At 39.8% G+C, this 23,909-nt stretch overlaps 1 protein-coding gene across 1 annotated transcript in view; it reads left to right on the plus strand.

Annotated features, from left to right (window-relative positions):
- The window catches only part of cadm2b (cell adhesion molecule 2b), a gene marked incomplete at both ends in the record, with an annotated part of 192,951 nt that overhangs the window by 132,671 nt on the left and 36,371 nt on the right, over window positions 1-23,909 (plus strand). The window contains one exon of the mRNA XM_080514005.1: window positions 15,307-15,456. Coding sequence (XP_080370131.1) covers window positions 15,307-15,456 — 150 coding nt within the window. The remainder of the gene's footprint in view (window positions 1-15,306; window positions 15,457-23,909) is intronic.

A 23,909-nucleotide genomic window follows, 5' to 3' on the forward strand; every position in this document is an offset into this window, starting at 1 on the left:
ATGCAAACTCCAGCCTTCAACCCAAAACTTGAATCAGAGATGTTCTAACTGAAATCATTGCACCTTTCACCTCGGGACCTGAGTACTTACATGATTTGAGCTAAATCAAATGAATATTAACTTGAAAACTGAATATAACCAGAGACTGACTCCTGAGGTTACACTTACAATCAGGGTTCTTACAAGTTTCAATGTTTCAAGTGAAAAAATACTTTGTTTTTGAGTTTCACATTTACACAACGACATACTGAAAATTATTTAGTTTTCATGTTGGGCCACTAGTGGGTGCTGTTGGTTGTTTTTCCTCATAGACCCGCACACATGTGCATAGAAGAAAACAATATCAACATTAATGATGGCATGTAAACACAGACCAGATGAACAGACGACCAAGTTGGATTGTTATTCCAGGAGACTCTCAACTGACAAAACCACCAAGTCCCAGAAGAATATGGACTGAGAGTCATGACATTCTGACGGCCGCCACTTTTGGCGTTGTCCATCTACTCAACGCATCTACACGTGCCATAGTGTGCAAATGGCTAAAACAAATCAAGAAAAAAAATTTAAATGACAAAAGATGTTAAAAAAACTGTAAAATATTTCACTAAAAAAGGGTTAGGGTTAGAGTCACTAAAGATTCTTGAAAATGTGTCTTTCAAAGGCATACAATTATTATACATGCTACAAAAACTCAAAAAATTATACGAAGAATCTTAACTGTAACAGGAACTCATTTTTTTTCTGATTTGTCAAAACTTCACAACTTTACCACTAGTGTCGTCGTCATTTTTAGGTTATTTAAAATGTGTTTGTAGTGCCGGATGAATTTTATTCGGTATAGAAATGGACAAAAGTGGCTCATTTAGTCATGAAAGTTGCAGGAATCTGGGAAACCACGTGACATCTAGTCGTCTGCTTGTTTGTGGGGGAATTTGAAATATAAAGATAAAACTCTCAATCCATAAGAGAAACGTGCAAACCCCACAGAAACAGAATCAAACTTCGAATCATTCAGGTGTCTTCCAGTGACACTGTACCGCCATGTTGCCCTGCAAAGTGAGATCTTTTAATCTTGCAGTTGGCTGCTTTAGCTCTGAGCTGCTGCAGGTCAAAAATCTATATTGCAAGGTAAGATTTCCTCTTTTATATGCTTTGAAGTAGGAGTCTAGCCCTCCTGAGACACATGGAATAAAAATGTGCAAATAAACACGGTTTCCAACTAAGTGATTCGCTGGAGGCGTAAAGCAGACGCTATTGTTCTGCTTATCATTAAGACTTTCTCTAGTTGATGATAATATGATTATTTCCGATTGCAACCATTTTATTTTACTTTGTTTTGACGATCAAAAGTGACATTTCAGTGGATTAGTTGAGCAGAAATCCCAGCGAAGTGATTTAAGTGTTTTCAATGAAGGGTTGTGTGTGTGTTCCCTTTCAACGGGGCTCTGCCGAGCGGTCAGCCTTCATTTAATCCATTTCATTCAGTTTGAGGGAGAGGTGTTGTTAGTTCTGGCAGGAAGACCACATAAATGCTATACTAAGCAATAATATCAATACTGCAGTGGAGGATCATGTGACAGGCAGCCATTATCCAGACAGCCTCAGACAGACACTCTCAGGCCTGATTACATCTTTTCTGAGTTGAGACTATCACTCCTGAATCCAGTCTGTCTCTGTGGCACCGCACATGTCTGACCATGCCCCACGCTGAATCAAAGTGAAGGGCTCAGCACAGCCCTCATTTTTCACTTTGTTAATTCTTTTTTTTTTTTCCTGTAAGTACTTGTGAAGTTCAGTTGGACAAAAGAGTGATGTGGAGCCAAGTACAACCACCGCCGCCGACCTGAGAAGGTTTTTATCGAGTGAGACACAATAGTGTGCTAAACCAGGAGCACTGGCAGGTGTTTGATCAGCCCACGAAATTCACTCTGCAGCATGACAATAACATACAGAGGAAGAAGTGTCTTCGCAAGCTCAAGAAACGGGGAGCTGCACAACAGATGGGCCCACAGAGCCCTTATCTCAACATCATTGAGTGAGTCTCCGCACGAACAGACAGAAGCAAAGAGACCGGCTAAACCCGCAGAAGAACTGTAAAGTTCTCCAACCAATCCACCTGCCAAGTGCCGGGGAGAATCTGTAGACGAGCTACCGAGGGAGACTGGAGCAGTCTTAAAAGTGATGGGTGCTCTTCACAAATTGTCATTTGTTGAGGATCTAGATGACTTTGCATAGAGGTGATTGTCCTGATGTTGCTCTCAGCCATAATTACAGACAGAAATTACATTTTACTCTGAACAACATTGCACGGCCAGGGCTCCAGTGAACTGTACCAAATGTAAAAGTATTGGCAGCTTACAGCTAATGTCACATAGCATTTGGATCATCTTTATGATCAAAAGTAGCTTACTGTATATATAATCTTCCATCCAAAACACAGACTCTCAGCAGAAATGTGTTGCTGACATTAACAGAAACCACCGGATGCCTCCCATAGACTGCGCGACTGAAGTTGAGCTAAATGGCATGCAAATAAATTGCACTTGTGGTTTGCACATTGCGCAATATCAACATGCCAAATGAATAGTGTACTTTATGTTTATCAGATCCTCAATGTGTCCTCTTAGAAGGCTCATTTCTATAAATGCCAACATTTTCAAAACACTTTATAACTTGGCACTTTCTACAAGTCAGCATTAGAATGAAGTTACATTTTCTGGTGATTTGTGATCACGTATTTATCAACTATGTATTTTGTGCTCTTTCATTTAACCTTAACAAGCGACGATTAGCATCAGTGCTCCAAAATGCCTTTAAAAACTATAGTAAGAGGGACTTTGGATGAGAGATGTGAATGTCTACAAAAAAAATAACGAAAATGGAGTCAACAGTTAAATTGGAATTAAATAAGCATCCAAACCAATTCCAATAATGTTGCTTTTCATCAGCAATCAGTCAAGCAGTTTTCACCTTTCAGATATTATCCATCTCAGCAGGTAGATGACGCGACCATGTGCAAGACAGCATCCTTGATAAAAATGCTATCTGAATGAAATAAAGAAATTAATCAATTAAACCCTTATTAATAGTACTATGTATACTCGATGATTAAAAAGAAGTTTTGATTTTACCATAAAAGATGAGAAATTGGAGTAAAAAAAAATTTAATATTCATTTTCATCCGTTTATTTCATTAACGACTTCCGAAATGCTTAGCCTGTGTTCCTGATTTTTATAAGCAACGTGGACAGTTTATTCATGACCTTCATACAAAAACTGTGAGCTAGACAGAATGAAGTGAACAAAATACAGACTTGTAACATGTGTAAATGATGAAAAAATACATAAATAAATTCAATTATTTGTAAATTTATTTAAAAGTGAATCTTCTTAAAGTTGCTGCTCACTGGAGATCAGTTACTTTCAATCTGACACTTCGACTTTTCCACAGGCAGGAAAAAGGATTGCAAAGCAGATGAACACTATAAAAATATGTGTATGTACATCAAGTGCATCCAGTGCATGAAGTCACACAATTGGTCTTCTCTATGATTTAAACAAGTTATAGGGCTCGCAGTGACAGTAAAAGAACGTGAAATATGAGCTTTTAAAAATAGGAAACATACAAGAATCTGTCCATGACAGAAAAATGTACTTTTGTCGATGTTTCTCCATGTTAAGCACCTTAATCTTAAGCATATCTTCTGATGTAAAGTTGGATTTTCATCAAGCAGACACACACAAAATGATTCTGTGAATGTACTTTCTCTCCTTGCCTTCCTTCTACGGGTCTCCTTCTATTAAACTCAGCATCTTTCTGCCGCCACAGCTCCCATGTCGCTAAAATAAAAATGATTGTATCGCAGATTCACCTGGATTTCATTACAACTTTAGCATACTCTTATATTATATCTCCTATATTAAACTTCCTGAGTCTTGCAGGGACGCTGGTTCTGCAGTAAGTGGACACTGAAGCCATTTCTATACTGGCTTCATGTAAAAATTCTCTCTTCTGCTCACTCTCGTGACCCACTTTAGGATATTGCTGAAACATTCAAGCAGAGAGCAGCGAAGAAAGGCTGAATGAAGCATTACATTTTTCCCCATGACACATTTATAGTCCGGCTAGCGGCATGGTGGATCGGTTCTGCCTCACACTGTTGCTTTTTTTTTCGCAGACTTTTTACTTGGTGTTAGTCTGGATGTGATAATTGTAGTATTTTTAATACAGGAAAAGGGAATTTGTGAACATGAGTTTTTGCCCATGGAAGTGAAATTGATTGCAAATCAGCTGAAAAGGAAAATAAAAAACACATAGAATGTCCTGATTTAGCAGTCTGAACCTGTGTGACAGGACATTTTGGTAGCGTAGGTGTCCTGACAGAGAAATCCTACCATCTTTCATCTTGAGCCCGGATTTAGCGGCAGCCCGGAGCCTTGCTCGCAGTGCTAAAGCTGCACTCAGATTCACAAGGGGTCAAAAGGTCAACAAAAAATAGCTGAGGGCGAGGCCTCGCCGTAAAAGTTAGCACGACTACCATGTCATCAGTTAAAAAAATAAATGGTGGCCTCCATGGCAGTAGTAAGGCTCCCTTTTTGAGTCCTAGCCCAGGGCCTTGCTGGTGCTATAACGTATGTGTTTACTTGTTTTTCTACAACTGATAAAGATGAAGAAAGCCTTTCCTTGTCTTCTCAGAGCTCCAGCCAACATTGACTAAAGGTCTAACAGTGTTTTGATAAGCATACAGTATTGTATTTTGTTAAAAATTCAAGTCAATATTTACTATTTTGATGGTGTATTATCTGCGCATGGTCTGAATCGTAAGTAGTGAGTAGATTTTCTATGTTACAAGAGTTTACATGAAGGGTCCGACCACAAAGGTGTACAACTTCATATTTTAATTGAAATGTATTCATTTATTTGCAGACAAGCTGTCTTAAAATACAGGATACATAGCAATTTACTTTTAAAATACACTTTGATTAGATTTTTTTGTGTTTTTTTTAACTATATGATTAAATACATTTCAGTACTATGCACGGGAGATGCAATTCAAACCCTCTGTGGTAGAAATGATGAGGCAGAAGTGGGGGGATTGGTCGAACATGGTGGGTCTATCCCTCCCATCCCCCATAGCAAATAACACCCAGGCTGTACATATTCCAATAATGGTTTATAGGCATGTTTTGAATGTAATATGAGAGAAAGCCTCATCTGCCTTTAAGAATCCTGCTGCATATCACGAGGGCGGATTATATGAGCAGCCGCTGTGTAACAAATTAGTTATGACTGTGTGACAACTCACCTGCCTGAAATGAAGAAGAAGAAAAAAAGCACAGTATCATCTTCTGTCAGAGCTTGGCCCATCCAGTTCTGATGTAAATAGTAAATATCGACTGTCACACAGCGATGTTTCCACCTCCACCTGCAGGTGTGGTCGATGCAGCGTCGCCCAGAGAAAAGATTCCACGTTTGTGTTTTCTATTTGCAGTACTCCCATAGAAACCCTCTTTTTCATCCCCACACGCGGTCATGTGAAATGATTCATAACTGTGTGGGATGTTTCCAGTAGTGGGGAGAAGAAAAGGAAAGAAAAAAAACAAAAGTACTGAAAATTTTCAAATGTCTTTCCTTGATGTTTATCGAAATGCACACACCTTCACAGAGCATGTTCATTCCGTATCACTCGGCGTTGCCTTGAAGTGATATTCCCGCAGAATCATTGCAATAAAGGCGAGGGGAGTGAGGAATGTCGAATCAATGCAGGGTTTCTCCAGCAGTGGCCACACCGGATCGTAAAATATTGGACACGACCATTAGTGCGGGAGTTATTTACAGCGGAGGATGTGTTTGGTGTTACTACTGTGTGACCTCTTTGAAGAATTTAGGTGTGATGTCGGCTACACCGGCGGATGTGTCATACGTGATGAAGTGCTTATTGATTCTTCGCGAGAAAGTAACCGAGTTAAGGATGACAAGTTTTCTCAACACAAGTAAAAAAAAAAAAACTGAAGATGCGAGCTGAATTTATAGCCCGGCGGAGGTAAATCTTTCACCAGAACGTCACGCGGACTCACGCCAGGAAGCCGCCCGCATTCGTCTCGCGTTGCAAAAAGCACTTGTTGGGATTTCTTCGTACTGAGAATGCACACCTCAAGAAGTCTCAAATTTTAATTAAAAAGAATATTTATCCCTTTTCTCCTCTCAACATGCCGGTAAATAGGCCACACAGACTTAGCAAATTAATTACAATTTAGTGAAGTCCCTGTAATCGGGGTTATTAATTGTGACGTTCCCCAGGAGAATATTATCGGCTTAAATACATTGTCACACCAAATTTTTTAGATTTGCTTTTGTTCTGAGGTGATCTGATTATAATTTAAAGACAATCATTTATATGTCTTAAATGTTATGTTTGATTGAAAAACAACTCGATGTTATATTGCTGAACACTTTTGGCTCATAGCCACAAAAAATGGTTATACCAATTTAGCCGCTTGGCAAAAATTTAGATTTTGTACTTCTGGCTTCTGTACTTAGCTTCTGTAAATTTGTCTCCAGCTCTGCAGAATAGTGGAGTACAGTCAGACGAGAGAAAAGAGTTAAAGGACTCTAACTTGTGTTAATGGTTTCATGCAGTTTTCTGAGAATCAAAGTTAAACATGAAAAATCAGATGCTCAAATGTAATTGTGTGTTTATTTAAGTAATAAACTGAGCCACTTTAATTTGTATCCATTTAAAGCTGTCAAATAATCTGTGAAAGTATTGCTTGAAATGTGTCCTAAATGCGCTTCCATAATTTTTTTTCTCGCTTTACACCTTTAATGGCATAATTTGAATTGACCTTCTTGATAGAATATTTTATTCCCATATTAAAGGCTTTTAAAAAAAACTTTGAATAGTATTTCATTTTCATTTATAAACACAAATATTAGCCCATTCTACTGCAGTTTTATCAGATTATAGAGGGGAAACATACAGCCATGCTTCGGTAGGAAACTATATCGACAATCAGCTCCCATTACATGTGATTTTTTTTTTTGCCGGCATGTCGTCACATGGAATTTTATCACTGGCAGCCTCAGTATGAAGTTACTATCCCTCATTGGTATGCAGAGGGGAGTGCAGCACCTCCAACACCTCTATTTGCAAAGAAGCTCTTGTAAAATCAAGCACCAGAGGCGAACATGTGGTTTGATAATGCTCTTCATTTTATATGAAAATTAATAACAATTATTATTCCCTAATAGGTGAAGGCGTTTCTGCAAGTCTTTTGTTTGTTTGTTTGAGTTGTTTGTTTTCTTTTTATCCTGCCTGCAGTTTATAGTTTATTCTGCAGTGGTGTGCTTGACTGCTCTCCAGCCATTCATCAAGGCACTGCTTTCCATTATTTGGTGCAGTCAGCTGAAACTGAGAAAGGCTTTTGGGTGGTATGGCTCATTCTTCCCCCACTAACTCTCTGTTCTCCCCGACAGAGATGTCCCTCGTCTTTTTTCACCTTCCGTCCCGGATCGGTAGTCATTAGAAGAATCAGTGAAATAGTATATTCAACACCTTAATGATTTGGTCTTCCTTCCTGGGTTTTTTTTCTGGCATGTTTTTTTTTTTTTTTACCACGAGTGTCACATCAGAGGAGAACCAAAAATATTTCCACATCAGCAATCGTGATAAAGCACTCGATTTGCATTCATCAGCTCACCCCTCTTAATCCTTCCCTTTAAGCACAGTCACAAAGATTTCTATCTCCCTCATATTCACATTTTGGAGGTACCCACCGAAACCAAAAAGACTCACAGAATCAATAACCTAAGTATCATATTCTTGGCTTCTAATATTGTCAGACTCAGATTCCATCAGGCTGAGGTCTGAGCTGCATTCTGATAACGGCATGAAAAGAGGCTGGCTGAGATGAAATGAAAGAGTTTATTGCTAATGTACACTCAACAGCCAGCCACTCCGAACATCTGTATTCATATTCATGCTCCACACCTGGCGATCAGACCCCCCCCCCCACCCCCCACCCCATGGAATCCAGGTCTATTCTGTGTTTTAGCAGATATCTGTTCCCCGTGCTTCGCCTTTAAAATCTCATCATCAAATATTTGTGTTTACAGCGACGACGCCATCCTCTCCACCAATTTACATTTCTACCTAATTTTAGCCGTGCGTGTAAATATTTGATTCATGAGGCGGCGGTGCTCGCCTCCCCGCGTGAAAGTTAATGCCGCGGCTGTGGAGACGCGTCAGCGGCATCCCGACTGTGTGAAGCACAGCAAACAACTTGACTAATCTGGTGTGTGCTGACATTGTGACTGATGATCAGTGTGCTGCTGGCCCACCTGAATGTGGACCATAATCTTACAGCTCAGGGTGATATTGCCAGTTTCAGCTTTTTACGGCTTGCTTTTGCTGGGGCACTAAAAAAAAAAAAAAAAAAAACAGCTTTGAGATCTGTGTGATTGTCATGTGAAGAGGGGAGGGAAGCACTGCCAAGGGACCAATTACAGCTTTAAGAGTTTGGTCCATTTAAACTGGTGCTGGAAGTGTTTTGATTTGAGGCAAGGGGACGAAAAACAAAACAATAAAATCTTGAATTTTAGCACATTAATTTAGACTTTAATGTGATTTCGAGTTCAGGTTTTCACCGTTTTATGGTCGCAATCTTAACCTCCTCCAACTTTTTTTTGTGAGAAGGGAGGTTGGCTATGAAAAGTCATGATATGTGATTTCTTTTTCCCTTCACTTTATGATACTCACATAGAGAGTCACCAGCGTGAAAAAAGCAAACATTAATGGTATTCATGTCTCAGTGGGCAGCGGCTTCTTTCATCAAGACATCTCAGGTTACTCAATCCTCACCTATTCAGAGCAGTGGCAGGCAGGTTGCATGCCGTCAACTCTGAATATGTGCAAGCTGTCAACCTTCAGCTACGACTGCCTGAGAATAAGCTGCTCCCTCTCTTTCAGCATTATACACCTAAGCGCTATTCAAAAAGGACGCCGCTATGGCCGGTATTGAAGTTCTTAAGGGTGTAGAGCTGATTCGCTTTGTGTTTAAGGGATGGCCTATCCTCCCTACGGCGCCTTTGCAAAAGTGCAGGTTTATTCCTCATTTCATCGCTGCACTTCACCGAGGCGTCTTGGATCATCAGCGGACCAGACAACCTTCATACCTCTATTATTTTTTTTTACAGTTTGTTCCCTTTCGCTGCCTTTGCTTTTATAGGAGAAACACAGCCGTAAACTCGAAACAATTTTGCTTTTATCTTGAGCCTCGCTCCGTTCTGCTCTTCGTATGGTACTTGTAATTGTTTATTTAATGTTAAAGCCACAGCGATGCCGAGGATTTCGCTTCCATCTTAATTTTTTGCCCGGGAAATGAATTAGAAGACTTAATGCAATCTAAGAAAGGAGTGCTGAAATCCCTCAGAGACCGACTTTCATTTCATGAGTTTTTAAAGTGTCTCTTATTCAAAAATGTCTCATCCGAGCTTCAACACAAGAAATTACATCGTAGCAAATAATGAAAATTAAAAATAAATAAATAAAGACACCAATTTAGTCATAGCTAGGCCTTGTGGGGGTTTATCTTTTGGGGTAACACATTTAAGTACGAAAGGTAATGCAAAATTAAACTAACATATTTTTATTTAATCTTTCAGGCATTTTTGAAATAATTTCTGTGGGGGGGGGGGACTATCAGAATCATCAGCACAGATCTTATTCCAAGTTTGTGTGAATGAGAGTCTCAGTATTAAAAACAAAAATGCCAATTATCACTTTAATCCTCATTAAGGACAAATTAAATATTTAGACATAAATGCACACGACTTCCAGAATGGCTTTATGCATAACTCCTAAACCCTTGAATGGAGCTTGTATTTATCATTTAATCATATGGATACTGTATACATTTTGTTGGTCTGATTTTTAGTGTTTACTAATTTTACAGTTTCAAATAAACCTGTTAAGATTTTCACGTTTACGAAACAAGGACAATAAATTCCATTCTATTGGGCTTTAGTACACACAGCAAATTATTACAATTTGCAGTACAAGCTGTACATGGTGTACAAGTTAGTTATCATCCCTCACACAAGACTATGCTCTGTCCCAAGTCCGGTTTGGGGTCTTTCTCTCTGCAGTTTGCATGTTTTTTCCTGTGTGTGAGGCTACTTTTTCACTGTGATTTGTCCAATTTACAGTTCAAGTCTTTTCAGTGCTTTTCAGTTCAAGTCTTTGTCTTACTTTAAAGATCTTGAGACATAAACTTCTCAATTTTTCTTGATTTGTATCCTTGTCAATACATTTTAAAGCCAGCACATACTTAAACCATATTTAAAATTTTCACCCTCTGCATTTTCAACTAATCCTTCAGTTTGTTATATAATAACATGAACCTGCTGCTCCGTGCACACAAAATATAAAGCAGTGTTGAGAAAGCTAAAAATATAATTAGAAGCTAACACATCCATATCTTCTACACCTTTTTGCATAGCACACAGAGATCCAGACATTTGCATTAAGCCGCTGCACAGTATAGCACTTAATGTCTGCAGAGTACTTACAGTCACTGTTGGTGATGGTGTGGAAATAAAAAGAAAAAAAGACTCCCTGGGTCAGTTTCACTTCATACCCAGTAACTGAAAGCTTTAAGGTTTTAAAGGGGCTTAAGTGCAATAGTCATATTTGTCTCATAATATCCCATAATACTCTCTGTCAATTCTTCATCTTTAGAGAAAACAAACGTGAGAATCAACTCAAATGAACTGAATTTCCTCTAAACTCTCTTTACCAGGTTGCACATACTGTGTGCATATCCTGGCAGCTTGTATTTTATTTAGATTACTCACAGAGAACACATGTGTATGACGTCTGTGTTCTTCTCAGGGAGCTGTTCAATTAGATGTACATCTGTTCCCTTTCGCTCTCTTCACAATGGACCTTTTAAATGCCTTGCATACACTCATAGGCAGTTTCACTTAATCTAACCAATTATAGCTCAGCCCCGGATGGAGCTGGCTGGCTTTACTTTATTAACTTCTGTAGAGTGTGTCATATGTTTTGTTCATATATTTCCGTGCTAAAGCACTAATATAGCTAAAGATAATATCTATCAAAACAAAGCTGTGTATTATAGTGATAGTTTATTTGTAATAGAACCAGAAGTAGCCAAATAACATTAACGGCAAACACCAATAGATGTTTCAGATATCTGTACTTTACTTGAGTATTTATATTTCAGATTACTTTACTCTTACTTCCCTCTTTTGAACACAAATATATGTACTTTCTCCTCCTTACATTCATAAAACTGGCTCATAACATCAATATTAAAACAGTAGTAGCTTTCATTCATGTTGAGATACATCAATAATGACTGAATACCAAAACATTTTTTGTGTTTGGAATTCTTAAGACCTGGTCTACTAAACATTTGGATGTATGAAAGGGGGTCGTGATATTAATTTTTTATTTGAATGACTTTTTTTTAAATTGCTTTAAATCAACTTTATCATTGACATTATAACCAATCATCTTTCATTTTCTGTAACACTGATATGTGTTTGTTCACTCCCTTCAACAACACGTCCAACTCCATCACATAACATTAATATGTTCATGTTCAAAGCTCCATCCACTCCATGGCGAGCACGAGCAGTCAAACACAGCAGATTGTTCTCCTGTAAAAAACGATCTAAAGCAGGTAAAATTCATTAAAATACTCTTTGAGTGGTATGCCACTCACTGTGTTGTTCTTCTGAAATCACTGCTGAAGCACAGGAAAAATGAAATTGCCATTGGTACAATTAGAACAATTTATACAGGATCCTAGCAAATCAGGCCTTGTTGTGTTTCATAAAAAATCCAGGCAGGTTATTATACCTGGATATAATCTAAAAAATAACCACAAATTTTATGGAATTTTGACTCACAATTCTTCACGTTGATAACCTGTGTCATTGCTAATGACCGATAAACATGTTACAATAGCCCTGTAAGGTATTGGGATGAGCAATATGGGATACCATGGCATGACCACACGACACACAAAACCCTCCTCACTCCTGGTTGCCAACTTCCAAATATTAAACTAAACTAAACTACATCAACGAACTAACTAATTACACGAACAAAGCAACAAAAACAAAAACACTGTATTGCGAAAGTGCGTTGGTTTTCCGAAGCTATTTAACACTTTATATCACTGTGTAAACAAATACAAATGATGTAAACTATATCAACAATCAAGACTAGAATAACAGTGTATAAGAAGCAGCAGCACTGAGATGCGGATTTCATCTTCAGGAGGGGATATGAGTGCTTTTCCCGGCTCGGGTAGAAACAAAAGCACAGGTATGACTAAAAAACATAAAAAAATTACTCTGTTGTTTCTCAGTAGGCTGTGACAGTGCAGCTCAGCCAGAACACAAAGTCCCAGAAAACTGGAATTGAAGCAGCAGCAATGGAGTTCAGCCATCCTTTATTTTATTATTTAAGGCGGTGCTTCTTCTGCTGTCAAAATACGGTCTGTGATAAAGGCCCAAAGGTTGCGACGGATATTGATCAGCAGTCTGTGCATGTCTGCACAGTTTTAAAAGAGATCTAAACAGGTTATAGTGTCGATGTGGTTTCTCTGTATTTATTACCCTCATTTCTGACCCATATTAGATTTATTTTTGTCACCTTGTTGTTAAAAGATCACAACAACTTTTCGCCAAGTTCAAAAAGTTTTCACGGTGCCCTTTTCTGCACAAAACGCTCCACGGGGGTCTGAGAATTAAATTAAATATGTTGCAGAATATTTTTCATTGTAGTCTAACATATGCATCTTTAAAGATTAGTGCACAGGGTCACGCGGCACAGCATGGCATCCTTGGAGTGCTTCTTGATTCACTGACTTTTTCATAATATTGTTTAGCACCGTACTGCAGGGGCAAATCCGAGTGGCCTCCAATCATCATCTTAGTAAAAAAAGAAAGAAAGCAATGCACTCTGGGGCTGGGGATTATGCTTCCCCAGAAAGGACAGCGTTTTCACACTCAACGCTGCTCCAGAATATTGAGATTTGTGAATTTCATGAATGTAGTCGGAAAAGATCAGTTCACTGCAGGGCTCTCCAATCATGCTGTATTTAAAACAAAACAACACGATACACTTTAGATACTGTGTTCAGCCTTCATCAGTGATGAAATACATCAAATAATCTGACATATATATATATGTTTATTATTATTGGGGTTTTCTGGTTTTTTTTTTAGCTGAAGCAACCATACATGCCCCAGCTGGGCTGAAACCTCCTGGAATGAGAGAGTTTCATTCATTACTGTTTGGGTTTTGCCTATTTTCAATGCATTTCTGGGACGAGTGAAGAGTATACACAGGAGACAGGCAGCGAAGGTAGCGGAGAGACGACGAGTGGAGGGGAGGAATAGAAATGTGGGAGCTGACAACAACACCTCCACATGGCGTACACACACACACACACACACACACACACACACACACACACACACACACACACACACACACACACACACACACACACACACACACACACACACACACACACACACACACACTCTCTCTCATCCATTATTTTTCACATAATGACATGCATAACTGCTTTTATTGAAGCACCTGGCTGACAGTACCCAACTGGATCTGAAATATTGTCATGATGACACATGGAAAGATGATGTGACGTCTAATAATAATCATAATAATAATAATAATAATAATAATAATAATAACAATAATAACAATCCTCTCACAATGATTAAAGCTATTTTCCTCACACTCAGCTGGTTAATTACTTTAAAATAATCTAAAAAAAAAATGCATTAATGAGCAGGTGAAAATTTGTTTGGTGATTTTTTTTAAAGGTATCTTAAATCTGTGCAGTTGCTTCACATTCATTGTGTTGTTGCTTTTTTTTTTTTTTTACCCTGTATCAAATCATTACATGTGACTAGACTACTCAAGACTACAATGGCAAATAAATCAAAACATGAATCACAGACTAGAAAATTATAGTAATTTAAAAGTGGGCTAATATGAAATAAAAGCCTTTCAAAGGTGATATAAGGGTAGATAGATGGTGAAACCTGAGACTGAGATTGGATATAATGTGCACATTTATAATAATTTCACCATTCCTATTAATAGTGAACCTGGCCTTCACCTCCAGCTGACAATGGGCTGCATGAGGACAATGGAGGTCAAGGAAGGTGCACAGACCTTTGGCTGTCCCGGCCTCCTCTGCTCCCTCGTGTGAGCCGGACTAATGAGGCAGACAGCTGCTCCCTTAGTTGAAATGTCCCTGTGGTGAACTGTACCTGGGTGAAGCATAATACAATGTCACCTTCAGATTCAGCCACATTACTGTACAAATGGGAACCAAAGCGGATCTGTTAATTCAAGAGAAAAGCGTCTACAAAGAGAAGCTGGTGGGCATCGAAGTGCTTCCAGGCAAATAAAGCAGATTCGGCTTCAAGCATGAACTCGAGAGCTAACACAGCTGTTGTTTACTGTCATCCTTAAAGGGGCCGGTCTGGCCAAGCTCATATTAGCCTACACTTTGTCTTATCCCAATTCCCTTCAAAGGAGTATTGGTTTTAGACATCTGTTTCCCAAGCTTGGCAGAGTTCAGTAAAACACAGGCAGGAGAGAAATGCTTTTTTTCTATGTAATTAGGAGACTTTGCCGAGATGACAAGTACAAATGTGGAATAAGAAGGTAAAAATCCAGCAAGGCTGGGTGATTAGGCCTCATTTGGGTGTCTTCTGCACACTGTGACGAGCGCCTGTTTCGGGGCATGGCTGTGGCTCGGATCGAAGGCCCACAGTGTCTGGGATTATGTGTCAATTTACCACCCAGCTGCAGCTCTACAGTCCACACCAGAACATGACTACCTCTAATTAGGCCATGCTACCAATTAGGGCCCTGCAATAAGGCAGCAAGGAAGGCACTCTGGGAGAGTAAAAACCCACCATTGTTTCCAGGGTGTAAAAAAGAAGAAGAAAAAAGAAAAAAAAAGATATATATATGGTTTTCTTGCTCCAACAGCTGTTGAAGGCTGGACACCAGGCTCCCTATTAACCTATCTTTCATTTGCAGTGATGTAATGAGGACGTTCATGTAACTGAACACTGTAATGACAGTATTAACTTCTTAAGGCATCCAAGTCTGAGCCGCTGCATTAATGTGATTCAGAGAAAAGGACAGTAACAAGCAGTCCAAAGCACCAATCTATTCATGTCACGGCCATGACCTCAAACTCTGCTTTCTAATCCCGCAGGTAGCCAGGGTCAGTTCCCAATAACTCAGAATGTGACGGTGGTGGAGGGGGGCACAGCCAACATGACCTGCCGTGTGGATTACAATGATAACACTTCCCTCCAGTGGTCAAACCCTGCACAACAGACCCTGTTCTTTGGGGACAAGAAAGGTAAGTAATATCCTGGAGGATAATGGCCATAATGATGAAATGATGAGATGTGATAAAGATGTCTCGGGCAGATTATATTACAACAGGAGTCTTGTTCATGCATTTTTAAAACTTGGAAAAATTCAAAATTTCCCTTGCCTGTCTGTGAGCACACTGTTGGCTGTGAATACAGGAGGGGAAAAAAATTACATGATAACAAAGACATTTCTCGTAAATTCAAAGCAGACTTTTAATGAACTCATTTCCCAGGGCTCAACACCCAACCCCCCCCCCCCCAAAAAAAAGAGTGTTTTTGAATTGTACTTTTGTAATCATGAAACACTGACAGTGTTGTTTACAGCGCTGTAACGCCTGTGGATTGTGCCATGATTGGGCTTAATTAGTATTTTAGCTTGCCCTACATTTGTATAGCTGTTTGGATGTCACTCTGAAAAGGAAGTGCGCTGTTGCAACCTCATGAAACAAGGCACCGCGCCAGAATGAATTATGATGTGCTCTCGCCAGCCAAATTCAATTTAAAGGTGACAAAAGTCTGGGAGTTGATAAATTGGAAGTGGGGTGAAAGGGAGTCTAACAGTGGACTGGTGTTGTAACGGTGGCGGGGGGGGGGGGGGGGGGGGGGGTATTCATCTTTCAGTGTTTCTAGCAGCATATTATCCATTTCATTTATGCTGTAGCTGCTAATACAATATCATTGGTTCAGTGATTGAAGATGAACTTTCCCTTTGAATAACAATTGATAGGAAAGAGAGAGATGCCAGCAGAGTAAAGAGGAAAAATCCGGAGTCGCTGGCTTGTTTGAAGACATACTTTTCTCCCTCGCAACTGATTGGATTTTGTAATGAGGTCTAAGGTGTTTTATGAGATGAAATTACCTCCAAATACAATTAAATGAAAGTTAACTCAATCTTAAATAGATACTCTTGTATGAATGGCGGGAATATGCCCGAAGGATTCGAATTCAAACAGAAGTCACTGAACCAAATCCATTCTTTTTATGTTTTGTACAATAGATGGAGCTTTTTACTATTTGACTTTGCAAAGCCAATTTCTATCTGCTTTCATAGCTTTGTGTTTTTAAAGAGATGTTACATGTAATGAATTTAATCTGCTCCTTCTTTCTGGCATGAATCAGGCCGGTGAACCAGGCTCCGTTTGTGTTCCCCGTCTCCTGTGAATACCAAGCGATTGTAAATACGGGGCCACTTTAGGCGTGTAAGGAAAGCTTGGAGACCGCAGTACACATGAGCCACTTTGCCCTTCTTGGGTAATCATTTATATTGCATGACAGAATGCTTTTTTCTGAGCAATAAGGATGACAAAATGAATGCAGTCCACTCGGAAGAGGTTGCCAGGGCTAAGTGTGGGAACGCTTCCTCTGCGTCTCCCACAGCCAAATGAAAAGCTTTATTGGCACGGCCGGTACGAGGCCCACGAGGCCATGAAGGGGAACGGGGAGGCGTGGAACAACACGGGCTTCATATGAAGAACAGGGTGGGACACCTGGGAAGAAATCTCCGCTGTGCCAAAGCACCAGTTAATTGCTTGGCAGAAGGCTGCGACTGTCCTCCTCCTTCCTGTTTGTTGTGCCTTCTCGTGGAGCCAATGAGAAATGTTATCTTCAACCTTCTGCTACCTTCCAGTCCAGCTCGAGCTGCAGACTGTCCGAGCTCCAGGCAGGGGGGGGGGGGGGGGGGGGGGGGCCCTACCCTCCCTCCATCTGAAGACATGCGTCAATAATTTGCTCCTATTAATGGAGACATGTTGCATTTTTCTGACTTTCTTTTCTATGATTTTTAGCAGTTATTTTTTTTCAAAATTGGCTGTTTGTGTGAGTATTTCTCTCCTCCCTGTGCTCGCTGTCTCTGTTGTCCACCTCTCTGTGTACTACAACCCTCTTGGGAGTGGATGACAGCGTGGCCATATGTTAGCGTTTGATGCACGCTTGGGTTTCTCCCACTCTCCACGCTGTGGGTAGTTTGTCATTGTGCATGCGTAATCCAGGGGAGATTCTGCATTTAAAACAAGTCCCGATGCTCAACACCTACAAATAATGACACAGTGACGCTTTTTTTTCTTCTTTAAAGTCTATTCTCGCTCGATCCCGCAAGCTTGGTATTAAAGATAAGGGCGTTTGTATGGATGTGTTTAGAGGTTGATATAAAATAGAGTGGCAGGGAAAGGACTATTAAAATGACCTTTTAAATTCCTTTGAGGAGCTATAGTAAAGAGAAACATCTTTAAAAAAAAAAAAAAAAAGCTAGTGTACCATATTATATCAACTGAGTTTTACCGCTGCTGGGCAAAGTAAGACAAAATCTGATCTTTTGCCCTGACTATAATTTGTTCCATTTTAATTCAGGACTGTCAAATGGGAGCATAAAAAGAGGAGCTATTTCAGCCAAGGAGAAAGAGAAAGTCGCTCACCGAAAAGGAATATCATAAGTCTTCTTCAGTATATAGTGGCTTTTGTGATTTTAGATATTTTCCGTACCATGGTAGGATGATGGTTTTCTCTGTCAGCTCACTGCTGGAAGACAGCGATTTGATTCCTTGTGTAGACTCTGTCTGTTCAGGTGTTCTTTGAATGAAACGTGAAGGTTTGGTAAATTTTTCTCTCTAAAATCTTCTTTTCCAGCTGATAGAGTTGCACTTCCCTTTGACCCTCACCTGGATTAAGCTTCTCCTTCTAAGGAAGGATTGATGGACTACTTTATGGATTGCTATAATTTTTTTTCCTAACAGACAGTTCTTGCCTCTGACCAATGAGCCTTGAGGCATTAAAGCTGGATGAAGTTGGGAAAAAAATGATTTATTGGGTGGGGGGGGTGGTCAAGCATTATTCACATAACCTTGATGAGAAATATCTCTGATTCTCTTTCATTCCAAATTGGAAAAGTCTGGTAAGACATCTAAATACCATAAGATCATTTTTTTTCTTTCTTTCCAGTCTGTGAAGGGGTCAGTCTATATTTCTCATACAAACAAAATCCAGCTGACACCTCTAAAGGTTGCTGAGCAAGGCACATTTACTGACAGCATGACTGTTATTAAGAGTGATGCAGTGCTGCTACGCTTCATTTGCAGTGTTGTGGAAGGTACATTTCGAAATAACGTGCTCTGTTATGGCTTCTACTTTTAGCATCAACGCGTAAGCAGCTGATTTCTATCATGAAACTGTTGAAATGGTTACAGATATTGAATTTTCTGTGTTTAACGATGGTTCTTATGCCATTGTATTGCTGTTGTTTCTCTGTCCTGTTCAGACTTTCCGCTTTAACATTTTTCAAAGCTGTTTCCCGCAGTAGACTTCTAATTTTAGTGAAATGCAAAATCAGTTTCAGAGCTGCTGTCTCTCTCAAATATGCTATTCGAACCGACTCTCAACCTATAATCTCCTGGGACTTGATCATTTTATAGTTGAAAGTCACCCGGAAAACAATCCAACTTGGTCGTCTTTCCATACGAATGTCTGTGTGCTCTCTAATGTATATACGATAATGTATTGCTCTTTGCGCTCACGTGTGTGATTTAGGAACATAGCATGTAGTGTAAACACAAAAGTTTTCATAAATAAAGACACAAAAATGAAGTGTTTTCATTGAAATGTTGTCTTGTGAATGTGGCCTAAGTCTTTCTGGAATCAGTTGTAAGTAAAATCAGTTAAGTAACAGCCAGAGTAACTGTGTTGGATCAATGTTGCATTACCTTTATTTGACTTGTCTACATGTTTGTGTCTCATCACAGCTTCCTGAGAACATATCATGCAGGAGCCACTTGAGTTTAGGTCCGACATATGGGCTACGTATGGCCAAAATACTCACACTTTACAGTCTGTGGGCTATAATTACTAATGTATTGATTTCACAGGTAAATATAGGATGATCATTTTAAGCTCATTGGCATCAAGTATCAGTTGCAATTACTCCTAATTAATCAGTATCACTGGAGAAAATAGTAAATGTATTTATGTTGATTAATACTAAAGACTTACAATAAGTTTATTTGATTAAATTAATTGCCATCATTCTGATAAATGTGCATGGTGACAAACTATTGATATGGTCTTATGGTAGTGACTGTCAGGTTTCTGTGGCCAGTACCCAGTTTTTTTTTTTAAATGGATATTTCCCTCTCTACATTAAAAAAAAAAAAATCTTAATTTACACTGACCCACATATACAGCTGTGTGCAGCTAAACCTGTCGGGGGCAGTGTAGCAAGTGGCTTGAAGCCATGATAGCCAATCAGAATCCTGGAAAAAAAGCAGTAAGTCACGAATTGTGACGTAAATATTCGCCTACCCGCCTTTAGATCCATGGACATGGATTTTATCCAGATTTCCACTGTGGCTGGAGTTTTCGGGGATCATCGTTTGGGGGGGATTTTAATTTGCGTTTATGTGTAAATGCGCAGCCCAAACACAGAGAAATATCACAGTTTTTTCAAATACCCAGGTACGTGTAAACATGGCCTGTGTCAGCCCCTGTGTGTCTCACCTCAAGTTTCCTATTAACCAATGGCCTTCTCACTCTGTGTGCACCCATTGTGGGGTTCCACCTGCGTCCACACCTTACCAGTGTAGTTAAGTGTCACGTTCTCTGTTGTCTGTCAGTTCATTTCGTCAACCTTTCTCATCCATGTTTCGGTCCAAGCGCCCCCATGTTACTCGTTTGGTTTTTGGACTATGACTTCCCTTGACTTTTATTTCTTAAATACATTCTATTCCCTGACAGAGAGGACAAAATTATTGTGGACCCTCACTTTCATCAGTTGGTGGTGGTTGGTGATGGTGTGGATCATAGAGCATCTTCCCTCTACTTCTATCTTCCCCCTCTTGGTAATCTTTATCTGTTGTACCTAGTAAATTAGCTACACTGCTTTTTAAAGCACTAACTCGTCTGTCACCTACACAATTCTGCCACCCATTTGTTAGAGTAGCAGCTGGGAATTGTCAGAACAAATTTAACTAACGTAATTTTATAACCTCCAATTATTACAATACTTTCTCATTTTGTGGTTGATTAGATGGAATTAAAGATTAAAAAAAATTGTGTTCATTTGTTTTTAATTGCAGTTTTTCCAAATTTCATTCTGACCTCCTTCTGAGGACAAGAAGACTTGTAAGGTTGTATTTCAAAACACTCCGGAGAGTCGTTTTACCCCCCTCAGAGGCTAAGCTTGTTCATTCTGGTGCTACAGTTGTTTGTGATGTTACTGACCTAATTTAGGGATGTTTTCTCAGGTGGAAATTAAAAAGAAAAGCGCGAGAGAAAAGAAAATGAAAGCAAAATGCTGAGGGGCTTTAAAGAGACAAACAGTTGTAATGAGACAAAGCAGGATCTGCAGTCTCCGGTGTCAGTGCACACCTCGTATGCCTCACCACTAAATCTTCCTTTCGCTCCTTTCACCATTTCATTCAAGATATTTCAACACACAATTGATGCAATTTGTTATTGTACGTTCAGTATCCATTAATAACAACACTACCCCGATTGACCTTCCGTTGACTTAATTGCAACATGCAACAGACGCGGGGTCACAGCGGTGCTTTATTAGTTTATAAATCTACCGGGAGTCAGCAGGTAGAGAAGATAATTCCAGCAGCGCATCAGAGCATGTTGTGATCTATAATTTGTCCACACAGCAATGTCCTGTCCCCCGGCAAGGCCCACAAGGGGGATAAAAGATGAGTTTGCCGCCTGTAAGAAGATAGTTGGAAGAAGAAAACTGGAATAACGTATTATTGGTGAGGTTGCTAGCGATATCTCATCATATCCTATAAGAGGCTCAGTTAAATCTTGTGGATCTCCAAGAGATTGTTAACCTTCGCGGATTCCCACATCCGATCCATATGGGTTGGACTGTCTCTGCATATTTGTCTAAAGCTGTACACAGCCCTCTTCTTATATGGTGCCAGCTGGCTCCTTGGCGCCACTCGTCCTCATTCATTATGTATATCTGAGTCTTGGTTGATTGTTGCCACCTCAGAGGCTTCAGACGACAGTACAGCAAAGACCAGCGTTGAGGTTTGTACGCACTACTGCTCCAGACCTGAGACAACAAAGATTGATCGCCTTAATAGCTAGGCCAACGCTTCCTTCATATATTAGCTCAATTAGGGCGCTCTGCAAGTGAGCAGTTCTGTGGTGAGCTGCCATGATGAAAAAAAAAAATGATTTAGACCATATGTCTTTTGTAAAATTATCCCTTTTATATGTTGCTGGTGATAAGAATTACTATTACGGAACATCACAAATGAGAGCAGAGCTGTCCTTTTGCCGTCTTCATTAAGATTTACTTCACTTTCAGTTTCTCTGGGAAACGGATAAGATGTAAGTCGTGAGGCTGCAGAGAATTATAATGACATTCATGGAGGCATGCAGGAGGGAAGAAGGGGCCTTTGTCCAATATAGTGAATATGAATAATGCAATTAATGGAGAGTATCCGCAGGTTGCATGTCAAAGACAGATAAATTGTTCATTTGATCTACAGCATGCGCAGCGATATAGAGACGTATGTGACATGTAACATACATGCCGCAGCAGATTGTACATCACCTTTTTCCCATTTCGGCTCCATCTCCCAGAAGGGCATGGTTCATCATTTATGACATTTAATTGGGACATTCTGCCTGGATCATAAAGGTCACAAAGCAAAATTGATCTTAATTGGCTTGTAGTAATCAAAATGCTGTTATGTGCTAAATGAATGCTCTAATGTGAGCATTAAAACATTCATTAGCTTGAGAGAATGAAGGATAATTACCAAGGATGCAATTACTGGAGTGAGCACCAATGAAAGCACATTTAAACCCCCATTCGAGTAAACACACAACATTTGACAGTGGGTCTGCAATAAGCAAAGAAGTTGATACTTACCTGAACCTTGTCTGAAAGGCATGGCTGTGTGTCGATTCTCAGACTGAAACGAATTTTTTTTCTGTTTGTTTACCTTCATTTACTTTACTTAAATGAAAGAAAATTAAATTAACAGACAACATTAAGAGATGGAAGTGCTACATATATAAACAAGGACAGATGCAACAAAAAAATTTTTTATATAAAACACTGAACATGACTTAATAAATAGAAATGTCAGATGATGGTGTAAGGTCTTTTCACATGTGACAAGCCACAAGTTTGTATTGGCAAATAGTGTTTAATTTTCAGCAGAAAGGGTCTCATGGCCACATTGAATGTCTTTCTTTGGGAACTAATGGGCTTTTAAGTGCACTGGATTACCTCCAGCTTCACTGAAATGTGTATCTACCATAACAAGACTATATACTTGACTATTATCGCTAATGTGATGAGCTGCTCTTGTATCTGCTATAGAAAGCTCTATGCCGCGAGATGCGCTCATGTATTATTTATCAGAGCTCTTTAAGATAATAAAGAAAATGTATTCAAAGTCCTTTAGAAGTGCAAGGTCCACCTGAAAAATGTTCTGATTCTTTTCACAGCAACTAAGCCATTGTTATGCGTACGCCTTCACATACCCTCAAGATGGAGTTGTGAGCCAACAGAATTATGTAATCCTACATGGCACTTGTTTAAGAAAAAAATTAATTTAGAGAATTCATGTAAAACCTGTCCCAAAGCCAAAAAAAAAAAAAAAAACGTAAATCCCACAGTGTACAATCATGCTGGGCTGAGAAATGGATGGAGAAAAATACACCCAGTCTCATGTTTTACTGCTTTAAAAGACGGTACGTAATGTAGCTGCCGGGAGACTTCCTTCTTCTTTCTTTCCGTCCTTCAAGCGCTGAATATTAGCCCAATTTGAGCAGCATCTGCTCTGTGGGATCTCTGAGAACGTGGACAGTGACAATGGCCCTCTGGAACAAGGCTCTTTCCTTCTCTTAATTGCAGCCACATGTGTGGTGGGAAAGAGCCCCCTGCCTGCACCACTATAGACCTGGAACACATCCAGAATCGCCCACACAGTGACTGAGCGAGCACAGCCAGCAGCAAACACACTCTAATTGCAAAGAGTGGAGCCCATGGCTGGAGAGAGGGGGCGACAAAGGGGAGGGGGGGGTTTGCCAGGATCCTGTGCTCTCACTGAAGGACGGCTAATGCTTTCACATTCCGCCACCAGCTCCAAGTGCTCACAGGCCATGCAAAAATGGCCAATTGGAGGCGCGGTGGGGACGGGGGCGGGTGGGGCAGGGGGGGCACACACTGCAGATGTAACGCATTTTGGCTGAACTCAGGAGCCACCAGCTTGTCTCCGAGACTAATGGATAAATGTGAAATATCCTTTTCTATCTCAACTGTCAAAATTGTCATTTTGGACTGGAAACATTGGTTAACATCTGTCTACTGCTCATTGGAGTGTAAAAATGAATGCCATGTGATAATTACACTTCTACTTCCTCAGCTTCCAGTTTTATTTGAGGACAGGGCTAATGTAGCTTCTAACCAGATTGTCAGCTCTTCCTCTACGCG

The sequence above is a fragment of the Blennius ocellaris genome, assembly GCF_963422515.1.
Source record: "Blennius ocellaris genome assembly, chromosome: 2".
Lineage (NCBI taxonomy): Eukaryota > Metazoa > Chordata > Actinopteri > Blenniiformes > Blenniidae > Blennius > Blennius ocellaris.